Source organism: Gracilinanus agilis, chromosome 2, assembly GCF_016433145.1.
Source record: "Gracilinanus agilis isolate LMUSP501 chromosome 2, AgileGrace, whole genome shotgun sequence".
In the NCBI taxonomy this organism is placed as follows: domain Eukaryota; kingdom Metazoa; phylum Chordata; class Mammalia; order Didelphimorphia; family Didelphidae; genus Gracilinanus; species Gracilinanus agilis.
The window spans coordinates 446,330,682-446,353,028 of record NC_058131.1 but is presented as its reverse complement, the minus strand read 5'-3'; the positions used below and the strand labels follow the sequence as shown (position 1 = coordinate 446,353,028).

The 22,347-nt window shown below is 36.0% G+C and overlaps 1 protein-coding gene across 1 annotated transcript in view; it reads left to right on the top strand.

Annotated features, from left to right (window-relative positions):
* Positions 1 to 22,347, top strand: part of PPP2R3C (protein phosphatase 2 regulatory subunit B''gamma) — a 51,480-nt gene that overhangs the window by 5,339 nt on the left and 23,794 nt on the right. Inside the window, exons 2-3 of the mRNA XM_044664761.1 lie at positions 20,402 to 20,529; positions 22,127 to 22,231. Of these exons, the coding sequence (XP_044520696.1) occupies positions 20,402 to 20,529; positions 22,127 to 22,231 (233 nt within the window). The remainder of the gene's footprint in view (positions 1 to 20,401; positions 20,530 to 22,126; positions 22,232 to 22,347) is intronic.

The following is a 22,347-nucleotide window of genomic DNA, read 5'->3' as shown; positions in this document are numbered from 1 at the left end:
TGCAAATGAAGCAGGATTCTTGACTCAGTAAAAAGGCAGACAAAATTCAGTTTTACACTGGTATTAACAACCCAAAGTGCTTTTGTAATGCTCTGAAGGTTATTCATTGATCCAAAGACCTATAGTGCATCTCACCTACTCAGCACTGGTGGAGCCACATTCACCAGTGATAAGGACATTCTCCTGGAGAGATGGGTGCAACATTTCCATAGTATTCTCAGCAGACTGTCATCAATGAGTGTTAAATTGACTTTATGCCTCAGTTTATCTGTTCCTCTCTAGCTGAATTTCCAGCTGGAGAGGTTTTGAATGCCATTAAGTTTCTCTTAGAGAGCCTGGTGCTGATTTCATTTTAGCAGAGATTTATAAGGAAGAGGGTCCATTGCTCCTGACTGAAATCATCTGGGTTTTATGGCAAGAGAAGGTTACTCTCCAGGAGACTAAGAATGCTTCCATTGCCCATCTCTATAAAGGAAAAGGAAATAGGCTATCTTGTGACAAGAATTTGGGGTGATGGGTGATGGTATCTGGGTGTTTCTCTCTTAGTCATTGCCAACAAGACTCTTGCCTGAGTCCTTCTAATAGTCAGATCCTTCCCTTGGGAGAGCTAGTGTGGCTTCAGAAAGTGATAAGGAATGGTTGACATGGTGTCTGCTGCCTGACAACTCCAGGAGAAATGTCAGGAGCAGAACATCTGTTTACAACATTTGTTGATCTTTGATACTGTCAGTCATGAGTACTTACTTTGGTAAGGGCTTGTGGAAGTTCATGGCAAAATTTGGTGGCCCAGAAAAGTTCATCAATACTGTATGCCAGCTCCATTACAAAATGCTTGCATGGGTTCTGGATAATGAAAGATTCTTTCTTGATTTCCCAGTCACCAGTGAAATGAAGCAGGGATATGTATTTGCTCCCATGCTTTTTTTTAGCATGATGTTTTCTGTGATGTTGGATGCCTTCAGTGAGGATGAAAATGGCATCAAAGTCAGATACACTCATGGTAAATTATTCAACTTGAAAAGCATATAAGCCAAGACTAAAGTAGAAGGAGAGTTGGTATAAGACTTCCTGTTCACAGATGATTATGTACTTATGTCAGCCCCCAAGACTAAGATGCAACAGAGTATGGATCAGTCTTCTGCTTCTTGTGCTAATTTTGGCCTGATATTCAACACCAAGAAAACTGAGGTTTTCTATCAGTTACCTACAGTTAACTACAACTGAGTTGCCATCAGTTGTAGCAAATAGAAAAATTTTGAATGTTGTGGATAAGTTCACTTATCTTTGGCATTATATCCAGGAATGCCCACATAAATGATGAAGGTTGGCACACATTGCCAGAGCTAGCTCATTGTTTGGGAGACTCTAAAGGAAAGTATGGGAGAAGAGTGCCTACCAAACTGAAGGTCTACAGAACTGTTGTGCTGACCTCATTGTTGTATGCCTATGAAATCTGGATAGTCTTAACAGTGCCATAGCAGGAAATTGAATCTCTTCCATTTAAATTATTTTAGGAAGATTCTGAAAATTTCCTGGCAAAGTAAGTACCAGACACTGAAGTTCTTTCTCAGTTTACCTGCCAAGCATTCAGACTCTACTGCTGAGAGTGCAGCTTTGATGGGCTGGCCATATTGTTTAAATGCCAAACACATATTTGCCTAAAAGACTATTTTATTGAGAACTACCACAAGGCAGGCACTCACCCTGGAGGTCAGAAGAAGTGATATAAGGACATTCTAAAAATCTCTCTGAAAAACCATGGTTTTGATTGTGAGACCTGGGAGACACTGGCACAGGACTGTCCAGCATGGATGGTGTGCCCATATTAAAGGAGGTGCTGTGCTCTATAAGCAGAGTAAAATTGTAGTAGCTTGAAAGAAATGTGAGATCAGCAACTTTAGAGACATCTCTATTCCAAATGTTTATATGAGCTATTTGTGCTCCACTGCCACAATTGGACACATTGTACAGGGACCCTGATATAGTAATGCCATTTTGGACCTCTTAAAACAACAACCAACCTTATATCTTACCTCTGACACTTAATGAGTTACTTTGGGAAAAATCACTTAACTTCCTGTGCAGCTATGAACTGTAGATTTTATATCTTATCATCTAGGAACTTGACTTCTAATAATTGCACACTAGTCCAGAAATGGAATTTGATTTCTTTTGCTTAGCCTTTTGTCCCATCATTTTGAAATATTAGTTTGCAACTCTGTCTTCTTTCTATGGTCAATAAAACCAATTGTTGATGAACTTGGAGGGGAAATTGTCACCAATAAAATGCTGAATTAACAATTGAAATGACCTCTGAATATCCCTTCCACCTATGTATTTTTGTTCCTATGAACTGATGCAGAATGAAGTAATGAAAACTATACACAGTGGTTAAATTAACATAAATGAAAGGGACACTAAAATAGAATTGAACTTCATAGTTATTGCAATAATTAATCTCAGCACCAGAGAAAAGATAAAAGAAATAACTCTTCTTTTCATTAAAGGGCACTAGGCTTCAGTGTTGCTTAAACACAAATGAAGTCATTGTGTGACCTTGTTTAGCTTAATTTTTTCTTTAGAGAAGAAAACTGTAGGAATGAGGAAGAGAATATTTTCAAGTGACTATAATATAAAAATGAAAGGTATTTTTCTATCTGCCCATCTTCTGAAACAAAAATATAGGCTAGTCTACCAAAAAAAAATCATGAAAATAATTGCAAAAGCTTATTAGAAGCATTGCAAGATGACCAAGTGTTTCATATAGTTGGTTTGTTTTTGTTTTGCCCTGAAGACAAATTATAGATTTTAATATAATAATAAAAATAATAATACTCATAGCTATTATTTATAAAGGGCTTTGAGGTGTGTAAAGTTCTATACATATGTTATTTCATTGATTATCTTCATTTTACAGTTGAGGAAACTGAAGTAAACAGAGGTCAGATGACCTGCCATTGCCTCTTCCAGGAGAAACAAACTATGAGCCGTCCTTACATTTTAGCCATAACAACTTTTTTATATCAAGAAGGTCAAGGGGCTAGCTAAGTGGCTCAGTGGATTGAGAGCCAGGCCCAAAGATGGGAGGTCCTAGGTTCAAATTTGGCCTCAGACACTTCCTAGCTGTGTGACCCTGGGCAAGTCACTTGACCCCTATTGCCTAGCACTCTTCTGCCTTGGAACCAATATACAGTATTGATTCCAAGACAGAACGTAAGAGTTTAAAAAAAAAAAAGGATCAAGACATAGAATTCATCTTTCCTAATAATATGCTCATCATCCTTGTCCATTTTTACCAAGAACTATGTTAATAATGATAAATAGCGTAAACAGTGTCATTCTTTGCATCTCCTGCCTTTTTTCCTAACATTCTGCTATCATTACCACTGACGCATAAGTGTACAGTTTGGAAGGCCACTTTGTTTCATGGATTGCCAAAGGAAAATGAACAGCCTGGCATGGTACAATGGATAAAATGCTAGACTTAGAATTAGGAAGACTTCAGGGTCAAATCCTATTTTATATACCTACTACCTCTTTTTATCCTGGGCCAGTCACTTAGTCTTTCTCAGCTCAGTCTTGAACACAGAGAAGTTTTCTCATGTGTAAAACAGGTATGATAACATCAGCCTGACAGAGCAGTTATGAGGATCTTATGTGTAAAAACTTTATAAACCTTTAATCACCATATAAGTGTTGTTCATTCTTTCAGTCATGTCCAACTCTTTGTGACACCATGGACCATAGCATGCCCCCACACCCTTCTATCCTTCACTATCTTTCCAAGTCTGTCCAAGCTGATATTTGTTGTTTCCATGATGCTATCGATCTCCTCATTTTCTCCTTTTTCTTCAATCTTTCCCAACATCAGGGTCTTTTCTGATGAATTCTGTCTTCCCATTAAGTGGCCAAAGTATTTCAGCTTCAGTATTTGTCCTCCCAATGAGTGGTCTGAATTAATTTCCTTGAGTATTGACTTATTTGATCTTTTTGCTATCCAAGGGATTCCCAGAAGTCTTCATTACCACAGTTTGAAAGTGTTAATTATGTGGCACTAAGCTTTCTTTATAGTCCAATTCTCACATTGCTACTGGAAAAACCATAGCTTTCTCTGTAGGGTTCTTTGTTGGTGAGGTGATATTTCAGTTCAGCTTTTTTGTATGCTTGTCATAACTTTTCTTCCAAGGAATAAGCATCTCCTAATTTCATTGTTGCAGTCACATCTGTGGTGACCTTTGAGCCCAAGAATTTAAAATATGACACTGCTTCCATTTTTTCTCCCTCTATTTGCCAGGAAATGATGGGACCACTAGCTATGGTAGTTTTATTAATGTTAATCTTCAAGCCAGCTTTTATACTTGACTCTTTCATTCTTTTCAAGAGGCTTCTTAATTCTCCACTTTCTGCCATCAGAGTTTTATCATCTATATATCTGTGATTGTTAATATTTCTCCCAGCAGCTTTAGTTTTGGTTTTTGATTCATTCTGCCTGGCATTTCACATGATGTATTCTGCATATAAATTAAATAAATAAGGTGACATTGTATATATATATATATACAATGTATATATATATACAGCCTTGTCATACTCCTTTTCCAATCTTACGCCAATCAGTTGATTCATGTTTGGTTCTGATTGTTGCTTCTTGACCTATCTACAGGTTCCTAAGGAGACAAGTAAGATGATCTGATATTCCTATTTCTTTGAGGACTTGCCACATTTTTTTTGTGCTCCCTAAAGGCTTTGTTGTAGTCTATAAAGGAAAAGTAGATTTTTTTCTGCATCTCCCTTACTCTCTCCTTAATCCAGCAAATGTCAGCAATTTGGTCTCTAGTTCCTCTGCCTCTTCAAAAACCAGCCTACTTTTCTGGTAATTCTTGGTTCACATACTGCTGAAGTCTAGCTTGCACATTCTTTTTTTTTTTTTTTTTTAATTAGAAAAAATTTATTTAGAATTGTTGATTTGGAAAAAACCCATAGAACTATTAAAATAGTCAGAAAAACCATTCTTTAATTAAGGAAAGGGGTCTTGGGCTGAGTTAGGCCTCTATACAGAGCTGTGTGCCACACTCCTACTCAGAGTCTGAGGATTGAACTCTGAATGCTCTTGTCCCTGATCCCTGGGAAAGCCAGCCAAGCTAGATTGGAAAATTCCAAGGAGCCATTGAAGTTGGGAAGCTTAAATACCTTTCTAGAAGAAAATAGGGACTAAGGATGAGAGGGTTAGTTGATTGACTTTACAATGGTAACAAAGGAAAATGAGGAGTCTCTGACAGGAATAACATTGAGGGGCTGATGCTTTACAATGGACACAAAAGGGGAAGATCCAGCCTAGGGTTGGGCTACCTTGGACTTTGGCCTAAGGGGAGAAACCATTGAGACAAAAGAGACTCATCTGATGGGATAAGCCGTCCCTACCTAAACTCTTTGTTAGTCTGAGACAAATGAAGTTGGACTTTCCCTCCAGGATCATTGGACAAGGTCAAACCCAGGGTCTTCACCTTCAAGCTAAGTAAACAGGTTCATCAAATCTTTCTAAGCTACAAGTTTGGGGGCTTTTAGATTCTACATTAACAGACTATTTTTCCATAGTTAGAAGATTCATGTTCTTTCCCCCTCCCCTCTTCCTTCCCCCTGCCTGAAGCTGACAAGCAATTCCACTGGGTTATATATATGTCATTGTTTCTCTGGATGTGGATAGCATTCTTTCTCATAAGTCCCTCAGGATTGTCCTGGATCATTGCCTTGTTGGCTTGTGAAATGAGCTAAATTCTTTGGCAATCTGAACATTTTTTGGCATTTCCTATCTTTAGGACTGGGCTGTAAACTGTTGAAATTCTTCTATGTGCTTTCCTGGGTTGCCCCTTAAAGATCAAATATAGTTTGTTGCTAGGATCATATCTGTTCCTTTCCAGAAAGGTAGAAACTGCTAGACCTTCAGCTTCTCTAGGATATATATATATATATATATATATGTGTATATATATACACACACATCCTATATGTCTATTATACTTTATGTCATTTAATTCTCATAACAGCTTTTATGTAAAAAATGCAGTTATTATCGTCATTTAAAGATGAAACTAAGACACAGATTGTGACTGTGCCTAAGGTCTTAAAGCTAAGAAGTCATTACTAGGATCTGAATTTGGCCTCTTTACTTCTTACTTCTGGTCCCATATTATCTTGATTACTTCTTTGAAGTATATTTAAAGAATTCTTAAAAAAAAAAAACTTTCCAGTATCATGAATAGTTGAAAATACAGCAATTCCAAACTGCTTTTTCATGCATATAATTTTCATATTATTTTTGGAATATCTACTATGCAGAGTACTGTGGATAATATGTATGAGATAAAATGAAGACTTATAATCATTTGGTCCAACTGCATAACTTATTTAATCACCTGTTTGATTAATACATTATTGGATGGCTTTAAAACAGTAACATGTGATCACCATTTATTTTATAAAGATTGATAAGGAAAAATAGAAAAAAAATCAAGTTTTCCCTCTGAGTAATGAGTCTTTAAAAATGAGTCTTTAAAAAACAGTATGCTTTATGTCAGAAGGGAATCTGGTTTGTGCCTAATTTGTATTTGTTAAATAATATGGAAAAAGATGGCAGTTTAAAAAATTATTAAATGTTTTTATTGATGTCTTTTGTTTTTACATCACCTGTATTTCCTACTATGTCTTTTCCATCATTCCTTGCCAGAGGACCATGTTTGATATACTATTTAGTTTCATATAACTTTTTTCTTTCTATCTTTATTCATACTTTATTGTAAAAGTCTAATAACATGCAACATCCCCCAGCAATGGCCTTTTCTGCAGAGGAGTTCAGGGAGGTATTTTCTCATATTTCTTCTCTGATGAAATAACTTGGTTATTATAATTTCACAGTAGTATTCAGTTTTTATTATTTTGACCATTTACATAACTATAGTTATGTATAGGTATCCCCTCCACATCACAGGGGCTAGGGGACAGTGCCCTCACAGTATGGAAAATTCACATAAAATGTTTTGGCTTTCCCTTTGTATCAGAGAAGTTTGATTTTTTTCTTTTTCTTTTATGGGGTGTTTACAGTATTTTATTGTAAAATTTGGGTTAAGCTATATGTAGATCAGAGTTAAGATATCTACATTTCTAGTCTGGGTGTCAGCTATTGGCTTTCGTGTCATTTTTGCAAACTTTAACTTTTTAATTATTTAATTTTTTAAAAAGAATATGTTTATGGTATTAAAAGATAAAGTATATTGAAATTATATAATACTGCACATATTTTATGCATTTCTGAGTTTCTATACTTTTTCTGTGTTATGAACTGGCTTTCATGTATTATCTATAGCTTCACAACTCCCCAAAACTCCCATTTAATTTTTTATGCCAACTCGTGATATATATCAAACTGGAATGGGAAAAGTCAAGATGTGTAATGGAGGTGCATATTGTTTTCCTTGTTTTGCTTACTTTCACTTTGCATTAGTTTGTATGTCTTTCTATGCTTTTGTATCTTCATCACACTTTGTTTCAATACAGTAATATTTTATTTTTTTTAATAATTTTTATTTTTTAGAAAAATTATCATGGTTACATGATTCATGTTCTTACTTTCCCTTTTACCCCCCCACCTCCTCCCCCTTAATTGGTTTTAACATGTGTTAATAGATCAAGACCTATTTCCAAATTGTTTATAGTTGCATTGGTGTGGTAGTTTCCAGTCTACATCCCCAATCTTGTCCGCCTCAACCCATATGTTCAAGCAGTTGGTTTTTTTCCTGTGTTTCCACTCCTGTAGTTCTTCCTCTGAATGTGGGTAGCATTCTTTTCCATAAATCCCTCAGAATTGTCTTGGGTCATTGCATTGCTGCTAGTATGGAAGTCCATTACATTCTATTTTACCACAGTGTATTGGTCTCCGTATGCAATGTTCTTCTCGATCTGCTCCTTCCACTCTGCATCAATTCCTGGAGGTCTTTCCAGTTCACATGGAATTCCTTTAGTTTATTATTCCTTTGAGCACAATAGTATTCCGCCACCAACATGTACCACAATTTGTTCAGCCATTCCCCAATTGAAGGGCATACCCTCATTTTCCAGTTTTTTGCCACCACAAAAAGCGCAGCTATAAATATTTTCATACAAGTCTGTTTATCTATGATCTCTTTGGGGTACAAACCCAACAATGGTATGGCTGGATCAAAGGGCAGGCATTCTTTTATCGCTCTGTGGGCATAGTTCCAAATTGCCATCCAGAATGGTTGGATCAGTTCACAACTCCACCAGCAATGCATTAATGTCCCAATTGTGCCACATCCCCTCCAACATTCATTACTCTCTCCTGCTATCATTTTAGCCAATCTGCTAGGTGTGAGGTGATACCTCAGAGTTGTTTTGATTTGCATTTCTCTAATTATTAGAGATTTAGAACACTTTCTCATATGTTTATTGATAGTTTTGATTTCTTTATCAGAAAATTGCCTATTCATTTCTCTTGCCCATTTATCAATTGGGGAATGGCTTGATTTTTTTATACAATTGATTTAACTCCTTGTATATTTGAGGAATTAGACCCCTGTCAGAGTTTTTTGTTTTAAAGATTTTTTTCACAGTTTCTTGTTTCCCTTCTGATTTTGGTTGCATTGTTTTTGTTTGTACAAAAGCTTTTTAATTTAATATAATCAAAATAATTTATTTTACGTTTTATAATTTTCTCTAACTCTTGCTTTGTTTTAAAATCTTTCCTTTCCCAGAGATCTGACAAGTATACTATTCTGTGTCCACTTAATTTATTTATAGTTTCCCTTTTTATATTCAAGTCATTCACCCATTCTGAATTTATCTTGGTGTAGGGTGTGAGATGTTGATCTAATCCTAATCTTTCCCATATTGTTTTCCAATTTTCCCAACAGTTTTTTTCAAATAGTGGATTTTTGTCCCAAAAGTTGGGCTCTTATCATACACTGTCTTGCTTACGTTACTTAACCCAAGTCTATTCCACTGATCCTTCCTTCTGTCTCTTAGCCAGTACCATATCGTTTTGATGACTGTGGCTTTATAGTATAGTTTAATATCTGGTACTGCTAGGCCACCTTCCTTCACATTTTTTTTTCATTATTTCCCTTGATATTCTTGATCTTTTGTTCTTCCAAATGAACTTTGTTATAGTTTTTTCTAGTTCAGTAAAGAAGTTTTTTTGTAGTTTGATAGGTATGGCACTAAATAAGTAAGTTAATTTGGGTAAAATGGTCATTTTTATTATGTTAGCTTGTCCTACCCATGAGCAATCAATGTTTTTTCAATTGTTTAGATCTAGTTTTAATTGTTTGGAAAGTATTTTGTAGTTGTGTTTGTATAATTCCTGTGTTTGTTTTGGTAGATAGATTCCTAAGTATTTTATATTGTCTAGGGTGATTTTAAATGGTATTTCTCTTTCTACCTCTTGCTGTTGTGATGTGTTGGAAATATATAGAAATGCTGATGATTTATGTGCATTTATTTTGTATCCTGCAACTTTGCTAAAGTTGTTGATTAGTTCTACTAGCTTTTTAGTTGATTCTCTAGGATTTTTTAAGTAGACCATCATATCATCTGCAAAGAGTGATAGCTTAGTCTCCTCATTGCTTTTCTTAATACCTTCAATTTCTTATTCATCTCTAATTGCTACTGCTAGTGTTCCTAGTACAATATTAAATAATAGAGGTGATAATGGGCATCCTTGTTTCACACTTGATCTTATTGGGAAGGCTTCTAATTTATCCCCATTGCATATGATGCTTGTTGATGGTTTTAGTTATATACTGCTTATTATTTTTAGGAAAGGTCCTTCTATTCCTATACTTTCTAGTGTTTTCAGTAGGAATGGGTGTTGTATTTTGTCAAAGGCTTTTTTCAGCATCTATTGAGACAATCATGTGATTTTTGTTTGTTAGCTTGTTGATATGGTCAATTATGTGGATGGTTTTCCTAATATTGAACCATCCTTGCATTTCTGGGATAAATTCCACCTGATCATGGTGGATAATCCTCCTGATCACTTGCTGGAGTCTTTTTGCTAGTATTCTATTTAAGATTTTTGTATCTATGTTCATTAGGGAGATTGGTCTGATATAAATTTGCCACTGAGTACTGCCTTAGCTGCATCCCACAGAGTTTGGTAGGAGGTCTAATCATTGTCATTCTCTTCAGTGAAATTGTTGATTGTTTCCATGGTTTCTTCTTTAACTAACTGGTTTTGGAGAATCATATTATTTAATTTCCACTTAGTTTTTGATTTGCCTGTCCATGTGCCCTTACTAATTATTATTATTATTGTATTATGGTCTGAGAAGGTTACATTTATTATTTCTGCTCCTTTGCATTTGTTTACAATGTTTCTATGCCCTATTACATGGTCAATCTTTGTGAATGTACCTTGTGCAGCTGAAAAGGTGTGTTCCTTTTTGTCCCTATTTATTTTTCTCTACTTATCTATTAAATCTAATTTTTCTAGGATTTCATTCATCTCTTATCTCTTTCTTATTTATTTTTTGGTTTGATTTATCTAGATCTGAAAGAGGAATATTTAGATCTCCCACTAGTATGGTTTTACTATCTCTTTCCTTTTTGAGCTCTGCCAGTTTCTCCTTTAGGAATTTGGATGCTATGCCATTTGTTGCATACATATTGAGATGTATTATTTCCTCATTGTTGATACTACCTTTTATCAGGATGTAAATTCTTTCCCTATCTCTTTTAATCATATCTGTTTTTACTTTGACTTTGTCAGAAACCATGATCGCCACTCCTGCCTTCTTTTTCTCATTTGAAGCCCAAAAGATTTTGCTCCAACCCTTTACCTTAAACCTGTGTAGGTCCACCCGCCTAATATGTGTTTCTTGTCAACACCATGTGGTAGGATTTTGTTTTCTAATCCACTCTGCTATTTGCTTCTGTTTTATGGGGGAGTTCATCCCATTCACATTCAGAGTTATAATTATCAGTTGTGTATTCCCCAACATTTTGGTATCCTCTTCTAGTTCTACCCCTTCTTCTTACAGTATTTTCTTTTAAACCAGTGGTTTGTTTTAAACCAGTAACCCTTTTCCCTTACTTTGATTTACTTCCCTTTCTACCTCCTCCCTTATTATTCCCCTCTTTTTATTTTTAAGGCCTAATGAATTCCCTCCCCCCTCTCCTTCCCTCCCTTTTTTGACCTCTACTCCTTGGTTTATCCCTTCTGACTTTCTCAGTAGGGTTAGATAAGAGTTCTATATCCCTATGGGCATAGCTACTCTTCCCTCTCAGGATTAATTCCACTGAGAGTAAGGTTTAAATATTACCTTTTAATGCTCTCTTCCTCTCCTTCTTATAATAGTATTCACTCCTTCCCTTTCCCATGCCCTCTTTGTGTGTAATAGAATATCCTATTTTTCTTATTCATTCAAGTTTCTCTTGGTGCCATCTACTATTTACCCCCCTCCTTCCCACCCACCCCCATATCATCTTTTTTTTTTTAAACCTTAATTTCTGTGTATTGGCTCATAGGTAGAAGAGTGGTAAGGGTGGGCAATGGGGGTCAAGTGACTTGCCTAGCGTCACACAGCTGGGAAGTGTCTGAGGCCGGATTTGAACCTAGGATCTCCCGTCTGTAGGCCTCACTATCAATCCACTGAGCTACCCAGCTGTCCCTCCCCCATATCATCTTAGACCTTTTAGTATTCCAACCTCTCCCTATGAATAATTCTTCTAATTACTATAATAGTGAATAGAATTCACTACAGAGAATTATACATAACATTTCTCCATATAGGAATACAAATAATTAGATCTTATTGAAGCCCTTAAAGAGGCAAATTTAAAAATAAGAGTTTTCTTTCTTTCCCCTATGTTTCTTATTTAGCTTTTCATGTTTCTCTTATTTTTTGTGGTTGGATATCGAACTTTCCATTTAGTCTTGGTCTTTTCTGTGCAAATACTTAGAAATCTTCTATCTTGGTTGAATGCCCATACTTTACCCTGGAGGTATATAGTCAGTTTTGATGGGTAGGTGATCCTTGGTTGTAGACCCAGTTCTCTTGCCTTTCTGAATATCATATTCCACGCCTTGCGGTCTTTTAGTGTGGAGGCTGCCAGATCCTGTGTGATCCTGATTGGTGCTCCTTGATATCTGAATTGTCTCTTTCTGGCTTCTTGTAAAATTTTTTCTTTTACTTGGAAGCTCTTGAATTTGGCTATTATATTCCTGGGGGTTGTCTTTTCAGGGTTTAGTGTAAAGGGTGATCTATGGATCCTTTCAATGTCTAAATTGCCCTCTTGTTTTAGAACTTCAGGGCAGTTTTGCTGAATAATTTCTTTTAGTATGGAGTCCAAATTTCTATTAATTTCTGCTTTTTCAGGAAGACCAATGATTCTCAAATTGTCTCTTCTAGACCTGTTTTCTTGATCTGTCAATTTCTCATTGAGATATTTCATGTTTCCTTCTATTTTATCAGTCTTTTGACTTTGCTTCCTTTTTTCTTGCTGTCTTGAGAGATCATTGGCTTCTACTTGCCCAATTCTTATCTTTAGAGACTCGTTTTCTGTTATAATCTTATGATTTTCCTTTTCGGTTTGGTCTATCTTTTCCAGCTGTTTAATTTTGGTTTCCAATTGGGAGTTTCTGTCTTATAACGTGTTAATTTCCTTTTGATCTATTTCCCACTTTTCTCGCCAAATCTCTTCCATATTTCTCTTGATCTCAGATTTGAACTCTTCAAGAGCTTGTGACCAATTTTCATTTTTTTGGGAAGGTTTGGATATGATTACTTGTTTGTTTTCCTCTGCTGTTTGCTCTGTTGTCTGGATTTTTTCTGTGTAAAAATTGTCGATTGTTAAAGATTTCTTCTTGATCTTTCTCTTTTGGGATTCTTGTGATTGGCTTGCCATTGTTAGCCGTGTGCCCTTTCAGGTTTATCCTTAGGCCCAGGTTCTGTCAGAGCTCTTTAGGCTCCTGAGGTCTCAGGTCTAGTTGTTCTCAGGGTGAAGCCTCCTGTTGGTCCTTGCTTGTTCCTCTGCCTGAAGCTCTTTTAACAGTCTCAGGGTGCTGCTTCCACAGTCATGCACCCCTTTGCACTGGGTCCCCAAAAGGTCCACGCCTGGGCTCAGGGTCTGTGTTTAAAGTCCTGTTCTTTAGCCTCGTGGGGTCATAAGTCTTGCTGCTCTCAGGAGCAGGCCCTGGTGATCCAAGTTAGCTGCCAAGTACTTAATAGATACCCCAAACTTGCTCTAACTCTTGTGAGCTGGCTTTGGCCCTGTAGGTGGTGTGGGGGGAGGGGGTTGCTCAGCTTGGGTTTTAGTGAGAGCTGTTTCAACCCCTTATAGAATGGAAATGCCCCAATCCCACGTACCTTTGATGCTGTGCCCTGTTGTGGGGTCCCTTTGTTCATCTGGATTTGTTTTTGTGTCCTCTTGAGGAGTCCTATATGTATGGGTTAGGAGAGCAGCTGCTTTTTTACTCTGCCACCATCTTAACCCAGAACTCTCAGCACAGTAATATTTTATTACATTTACGTACCACAATTTTATAGCCATTCCCCAATTAATGGGCATTAACTTTTTTCCAGGCCTTTCTGAGTGAGTATATGGAGCCCTCCTTTTTTTGTCATTGACCTCCCTGGAGTATGTGGGAAGGCAGCAAATTAAGAGCAGCATTTTCCCATAAACAACAGAAAACAGTGGAAGAAGGAGCTGTCTTCCCTAAAAAGCTTTCTGTGCCTCCATTTCCTCATATTACCTCTCTTCTCCATCTGTTATAATCTTATTTTTTAAGCTTACTGCTCAAATTTTTCACTCCAAAAGTGTGAATCCAACAGACATTTATTAAGTAGCTACTATATATCAGGCACTGTACTAAGGACTTTGGATACAAAGAAGTATGCAAACCATTGGAGCCCCTAGCCTTAAGGGGGAGACACTATTTAAACAACTGTTTACAAAGGAAATGTATTGAGTTTAAATTGCAGATATAATTTCAGAGGGAAGATGCTAGTATTTAGCAGGATTAGGAGAGACTTCTTGTAGCTGAAACTTGAAGGAAAGCTAGGGAAACCATGAGGTAGAGCTATGAAGAGAGAGAATTCAAGGCATATGAGAAAGTTAATAAAAATGCATTAGTCATGAATTGGAATATCTTATTTCAGGAATAGTAAGGGGCTAGCATTATTGTTTTGCAAAGTATGCCCATAAGCTCTTCTCAGGGGGTCCTCCCAGTGTACTAAAGGGTTTCCTTAGTTTCTTTTGGCCTCTCCAGGTTAGTCCAGGGACTGGTACATAGTAAGCTCTTAATAAATGTTATAGATTTATTAATGCATTTGCCCACTCATTGCTCACCATATGGCCAGCCAGCTTTTCTTCCTACCATACATTTCTTTGATAGTAAAAATTCTGTTTTCTTCTTTGAAATTCCACACTAGTTACATAATATAACTTCCCCCCAACCCTGTGATACTTTACCATTTGCCTCCTGAGTGAAATTAATTTTTAATGTTTGAAAATTATAATATTCCTTGTGTCAGAATTCTTTTAAAGAGATGGATCTTTATTTCAGTGGGAAGTGTTGGGTTAAAGTAGCGCTGCACTTTTTCAGAGCCCACTGTTCTTCGCCTTTTTAATTCTGGGCCCAGTTTATCAGTATGACTTACCTTATCTATCAGTTTGCATTTCAGGAATAGGTCTATATAGGTTGTCCATCCAAATTCATATCCTTTCCAATGGATATTCCTAAAGTACAGGTCTGACCATGTTAATCTGGATCTCTCAGGAAGCCTCAGTGGCATCCAGTTGCATTTAGAATAAAACATTTTTTTAGTCTTTTTCTTTTTTTTTTTAATTTGGAATTTTTATTTAATTAATTAATTTAGTCTATTTTCCCATGATTACAAGATTCATGTTCTTTCCCTTCCCTCAACCCCCTCCTGTAGCCGATGCATAATTCCACTGGGTTTTACATGTATCATTGAACAAAATCTATTTCCATATTATTGATATTTGCACTAGGGTGATCCTTTAGAGTCAGCATCTCCAATCATATCCCCATCAGCCCATGTGATCAGGCAGTTATTTTTCTTCTTTGTTACTACTCCCAGAGTTCTTCCTCTGAATGTGAACAGCTTTCTTTCTCATAAGTCCCTCAGAATTGTCCTGGATCGTTGCATTGCTGCTAGTAGAGAAGTCCATTTTTTTACCACAGTGTATCAGTCTCTGGGTATAATGCTCTCCTGGATCTGCTCCTTTCACTCTGCATCAATTCTTGGAGGTCATTCCAGTTCACGTGGAATTCCTCCAGTTCATTATTTCTTTGAGCACAATAGTATTCACCAGCAGATACCACAATTCAGCCATTCCCCAATTGAAGGGCACACCCTCATTTTCCAATTTTTGCCACCACAAAGAGCGCGGCTATAAATATTTTTGTACAAGTTCTTTTCCTTATTATCTCTTTGGGGTATAAACCCAGCAGTAGTATGGCTGGATCAAAGGACAGGAAGTCTTTTAGCACCCTTTGGGCATAGTTCCAAATTGCCATCCAGAATGGTTGGATCAATTAACAACTCTACCAACAATGCATTAATGTCCTAAATTTGCCAAATCCTCTTCAACATTCATTATTTTCCTTTGCTGTCATGTTACCTAATGTGCTAGGTGTGAGGTGGTATCTCAGAATTGTTTTGATTTGCATTTTTCTAATTATAAGAGATTTAGAACACTTTTTCATGTGTTCCTTGATAGTTTTGATTTCTTTATCTGAAAATTACCTATTCATGCCCCTTGCCCATTTATCACTTGGGGAATGGCTTGATTTTTTTGTACAATTAATTTAGCTCCTTATATATTTGAGTAATTAGACCTTTGTCAGAGTTTTTTGTTATAAAGATTTTTTCCCAATTTGTTGCTTCCCTTCTAATTTTGGTTGCATTGGTTTTCTTTGTACAAAACCTTTTTTTTAATGTAATCAAAATTATTTATTTTACAGTTTGTAATTTTTTTCCAACTCTTCTTTGGTTTTAAAATCTTTCCCTTCCCAAAGATCTGACAAGTATATTATTCTGTATTCACCTAATTTACTTATAGTTTCCTTCTTTATATTCAAGTCATTCACCCATTCTGGATTTATCTTGGTGTAGGGTGTGAGATGTTGATCTAGACCCAATCGCTCCCATACTGTTTTCCAATTTTCCCAGCAGTTTCTGTCAAACAGTGGATTTTTGTCTCAAAAACTGGGTTCTTTGAGTTTATCATATACTTGCTGAGGTCACTTATCCCAAGTCTATTCCACCGATCCCCCCTTTTGTCTCTTCACCAGTACCATATTGCTTTGTTTTTTTTGTTTTTTTTTTGTTTTTTTTTTAACCCTTACCTTCCGTCTTGGAGTCAATACTGTGTATTGGCTCCAAGGCAGAAGAGTGGTAAGAGTAGGCAATGGGGGTCAAGTGATTTGCCCAGGGTCACACAGCTGAGAAGTGTCTAAAGCCAGATTTGAACCTAGTACCTCCCAGTCTCTAGGCCTGGCTCTCAATCCACTGAGCTACCCAGTCACCCCCCCCCCAAATATTGTTTTGATGACTGCTGCTTTGTAGTACAGTTTAATATCTGGTACTGCTAGGCCACCTTCCTTCACATTTTTTTTCATTATTTCCCTTGATATTCTTGGTCTTTTGTTCTTCCAAATGAACTTTGTTATAATTTTTTCTAATTCAGTAAAAAAGTTTCTTGGTAGTTTGAAAGGTATGGCACTAAATAAGTAAATTAAGTTGGGTAGAATGGTCATTTTGATTGTTAGGTCGACCTACTCATGAGCAGTTAATGTTTTTCCAATTGTTTAGATCTTGTTTTAATTGTGTGGAAAGTGTTTCATATTTGTATTCATATACTTCCTGCGTTTGTTTTGGCAGATAGATTCCTAAGTATTTTATATTGTTTAGGGTGATTTTAAATGGTGTTTCTCTTTCTAACTCTTGTTGCTGAGATGTGTTAGAAATATATAGAAATGCTGATGTTTTATGTGGGTTTATTTTGTATCCTGCAACTTTGCTAAAGTTGTTGATTATTTCTACTAGCTTCTTTAGTTGATTCATCTGCAAAGAGTGATAACTTGGTCTCCTCATTGCCTATTTTAATACCTTCAATTTCTTTTTCTTCTCTAATTGCTATTGCTAGTGTTTCTAGTACAATGTTAAATAATAGAGGTGATAATGGGCATCCTTGTTTCACACTTGATCTTATTGGGAAGGCTTCTAATTTATCCCCATTGCATATGGCTTCTAATTTATCCCCATTGCATATGATGCTTGTTGATGGTTTTAGATATATGCTGTTTGTTATTTTTAGGAAAGGCCCTTGTGTTCCTATACTTTCTAGTGTTTTCAAAAAAAATGGGTGTTATATTTTGTCAAAGGCTTTTTCAGCATCTATTGAGATAATCATGTGATTTTTGTTAGTTTGCTTGTTGATATGGTTTTTTCTGTCTTTTTTACCAAAGCCCCAGGAATTATTAAGAAAATTTCATTATCTTGAAAGAATCTATTGGCTTTGGTATTCTACTTCATCATAGTTCCTCCTTTTGGAGGGTTGAGTTAGGAACTTCTAAACTTCCATTTTTAACGAGGGAGCTCAGTTTGAAACCTCTCATTTCTCATATGGCTGTACTACTTTGAAAAGCAAAGGCTAGGGGAGCTAGGGGAGAGTGCTGTGGAAGGTATCCAATTCAGGGGCATAGAAGAAAAATCAGAGAAATTTCAAAGATTATAGCTTTAATAGTGTTTCAAGGAAGAGGGTAGGGAGCTTCTAGGATTGGGCAATTTGGGAAAACCTCTGCCCACCACAAGAGGTATACTGCAACAGTTTGGAACGTTAAACCATGATGTAACTTTGATAACATAGAGGGAAGTGAGGCACTGTTCAGGGCACTCCTACCATTTCTTGTGGTCAGGAACATTGCAAAATTTTTTCCATACCTGCTTTATCAGATATTCCTGATGTTCCAAGGCAATTCTAAATATCACGAAGCCCTTAGAAACGTGTTAATCCATGATACTTTTGTGCATTGAAGAGCATTAAGTTCTTTGGGGACAGGGAATGTCTTTTTATCCCCCCCATATTTGCATCTCCAGCACTTAGCACAGTGCCTAGCACAAAGAAGGTATTTATTAAATTTTTATTGACTAAATGGCTCTCTCTCTCTCTCTCTCTCTCTCTCTCTCTCTCTCTCTCTCTCTCTCTTTCTCTGACATTTAAATTCTTTCATAATTTGAATCTTAAACTTACCTTTCCTGACTTTCCTTTACCTTTTTTTGTTTACCTTGTCATATACATTATGCATAAGTTATGTTGCTTTCATCAGATACCTGGATGTCCTTTTGATTACTTAAAAGAGATCAATTTAGTAATCCATCTATTAAAAACTAAATGTATGAAAAATGCTTATTGTCTGTACATGTAGTTGGAAGGCTTACTCCATGGAGTTAACATAAAATTTGTAAGAAATAAAATGGATATAAAGGGATAGATTTAAAAATATTATAATTTTAAAAGATTTATTGGTAGCCATTAGAAAAGTGGAGCCATGCACCATGCTGAGAGTCATTTTAAAAGATCTGCGTCCTGTTAGCTCCCTTCCTCATCCTGCTGTGCTCCAAATCACCAAAGAGGAGGTACCAATCCAACCTCTCACTATTTATCCTTCTGTTATGTTATTACATTTCCTTCCTATACTGTGATTACACTAGAGAGGAAGCCAGTTTGGCTCTTGGGAAATGTAGTTTGAAGGAGCCCTAAATGTCCACTGGAAGTTTAGATCAGGGACCTCAACATTAGTTCAAGGACTCCCAAATTTCCAGTACCACACAGTACAGATCCTGGGCTAGGACAATATCTAATGTAGATGTATAGTGGACTAGATTCAAAAGTGAATCAGAAGAAGAGAGCAATCCAGATTGTATTTATATCAATAACTGATGTTTAGAGAGAACTTTTAAGATTTGCAAAGTGTTACATACATTATCTCATCTAATCTTCAAAATAACCTTGTTGGTTATTAAGATTATCATATATTAATAGGTTCTAGACAAAAAGTCTTGCAGGATGAGAATGTATGAGTTGGTTCATATCTCTGTCAATGGAGGGAAAGCCACATTGTTGAGATCACAGTTTGATTTGTTGTATTTGTTGAATGGAAAAAGTAAACCACTTAGAGGCTACATCATCCGTGAATGAATAAACAAAACATTTATTAAGTACTTACTGTGTTCAAAGCACTGTGCTAAGTGCAGGAGATACAAAAAGAAAACTGCTGTTACTGTCAAGTATAAAAGAAAAATAAATACTACAAAATGATTTTCTGAGCCAAACTGACATTTATTGTGAGAGCTGTAAATCACATCAGGGTCAAAGATATTCCCAGTATGGTCTAAGATCCTGAGAAGTAGAACTGAGAAGTATTTATAGTCTACACAAAAGATTCACATTACACAGATTCCCCCCAGAAAAGGGAGGTTGGTCAGCTACTACTTTCTTTCATCTCCTAGAATGTCTTCTTTGAGAAAATCAGGTTTTTTGTGTTTTTTATTTATTTTTTAATCTTGGAGCCAATAATATAATTTCTGTTCCATATATAGTAATGACCAAGATCATTCTATAGCTGAGATGTCATAAATACATATTGGTTACTGATTTTATATACAGTTATTCAGTCAGTTAGTAATTGGAATTGTTTCTTACAATTTATCACTAAAATACTGATTATCTAATGGAATTTCATGCAGAAAATGTACAGCTCTGAAGAAACATTTAAACAATGAATATAGACTAAAGTTGCTTACTTAAATTACCTTTTATAGGAGAAACTCACATTCTGATGGGGAAGATAATGCATATGGAAAGTTTCAGTAGCAAATCAGATAAAAAAATTTATGTTTCTTAGGTTGGTTGTGGGTAGGGGATGGAGATTGGGGAGAAGAAAAGAGGGAAGGGAACAAGCATTTATTAAAAGTGCCTGCTATATGACAGGGATTGGAATTATTCTTTCCATTTTTCAATTGAAGAAATGAGTTAAATGAAGTGTGGCATTTGGTGGCAATGACTGGTTATAACTCCTGTCTTCCTCAGATGATAGGTGAAAGGGCTGGTCTGGAAACAGGAGTTTCCTGGTCTGGGAGGTGCTATCATTCCTAGGGCTTTTGTATCTATACCAGAATATCTTTTATTCAAATGACATATTAAAAATTCACTGTCCTACAAAATATATTTTTCTAGGAGGCTATATGATAGGAAAGGAATAAAATTAATAAAACTTGAAGATTCACATGACATCTATAGGACTGTATATCTTTCATATTAAATATTATCTTTGTGGCTTCATCTCTTGTGTTATCAGCAAAAAAAAATGAAAAAGAACTTAAAGATGAAGAAATGGATCTGTTTACAAAATACTACACAGAATGGAAAGGAGGTAGAAAAAATGCAAATGCATTCTACAAATCTATTCCACGGTTTTATTATAGGGTAAGTAATAGAATTAAACAACAAAAGAGCCTAGAATCTTTGTAATTTAAATCTCTAATATATATGTTATGGTCAAGATATTTTATTTAATTATTAATTAAGATATATTTACTATATTATCTTTTTGTGCTTTTGTTCCCATGGAACCTATGTTGTCATAAAATAAAGTTTAGCATAGATGAAATTTTTTTCAACCCCCTCATTTGATTTTATTTGTTAATTAATCTCTCACATCTTTCCTCACACTGTCCATATAACTATCACCTTAGTTCAGGTCTTCATCATCTCTCACTTGGATCATTGCAGTTGCCTCCTAATTGTTCCCTTTGTCTCCATTTTCTCCATCTCCATTCTACCTTTCACATAGCCATTTCCTAAAGCTCAGATCCAACCATGTTACTCTCTTAGTACATTCCAGTAGTTTCCAATTGCCATTAGGATAAAAATACATCTTTCTCTGTAGTAACTAAAGCTCTTCACAGTCTGGCCTCCCCTTCTATACTACTATATAACTCTCCTTCCCTTTTGCTATTTAGACAAACTGATAGACTTGCTATTCTTTTCATATGATATATCTTTATGTACCTTTGCATTGGCTATCCTGGCTCATGGAATTAAAGCAGGAAGTATCTTAAGAGGTCATTTAATTCAACCCCTGTTTTATAGTTGAGGAACTGAGGTTCAGGGAAATTAAATGTCATCCCCAAAGTTATACAGGAAGTAAGCATCAGAGGCTTTGTCCCTCTGATCAGATCCTCCTGACTCCAGAGGCAGTACTCTTTACGTTTTTCAATGGAATTTTCTCACTCTTCCCCTTAGCCCAGTGATTCCCAAAGTGGGCTTCACCGCCCCCTGGTGGGTGCTGCAGCAATCCAGGGGGGCGGTGATGGCCACAGGTACATTTATCTTTCCTATTAATTGCTATTAAAATTTTAACAAAAATTAATTTCCAGGAAGCTAAGTAATATTTTTTCTGGAAAGGGGGCGGTAGGCCAAAAAAGTTTGGCAACCACTGCCTTAGCCTAATGGGATCGGTTCCTCTTTGTGAAGCTTTTCTTAATTTATACTCCCCCCTCTAAAACCCTAATGCCTTCTTTATCTTAAGTATCTTGTATCTATTCTGTATATGCTTATTATATATGCAAATGTATCTCCTAAGAAGTTGTAAATTCCTTGAGAGGGTAGCAGCTATTTCATTTTGTGCTTATGTCATCAGGCACAGAGCCTGGTACATAGTACTTAATAAATGGTTAATTGAGTTTGATATAGCTAGTGCAACTGTCATTTACTTTGAAAATGAGTAAACAGATTCAGAGAGTGATAATGGCCTGTCCATATTTATAATACTGGAACTCAAATTATCTGAGTATAAATTCAGTGTACTTTCTTTTACATCACACTGGTTCTTCCCATTAACATAAAACTGTAATTGGAGTATTCCTCTAGGAGCCTAAAAATAATATGATAAAGTGAACTATAAACAATTGTGTGTATGCTATTTATAATATGGAAATGATTCTTTTAGGTCCAAGTTAAACACTTCCACTGTCTGAAATTATGTACAAAATTTTTGGTATCTCTTTCCTACATGTTTTAGCTACCAGCTGAAGATGAAGTCTTACTGCAGAAATTAAGAGAAGAGTCTAGAGCTGTTTTTCTGCAAAGGAAAAGTAGAGAACTGTTAGATAATGAAGAATTACAGGTAAGAGTAAAAAAAGATTACTGTTAATAAGTGTGTGTATATATATATATATATATATATACATATTTAAATTATGAATATTTGAAAACTTGGAACCATCCTCTAATGAGATAAGG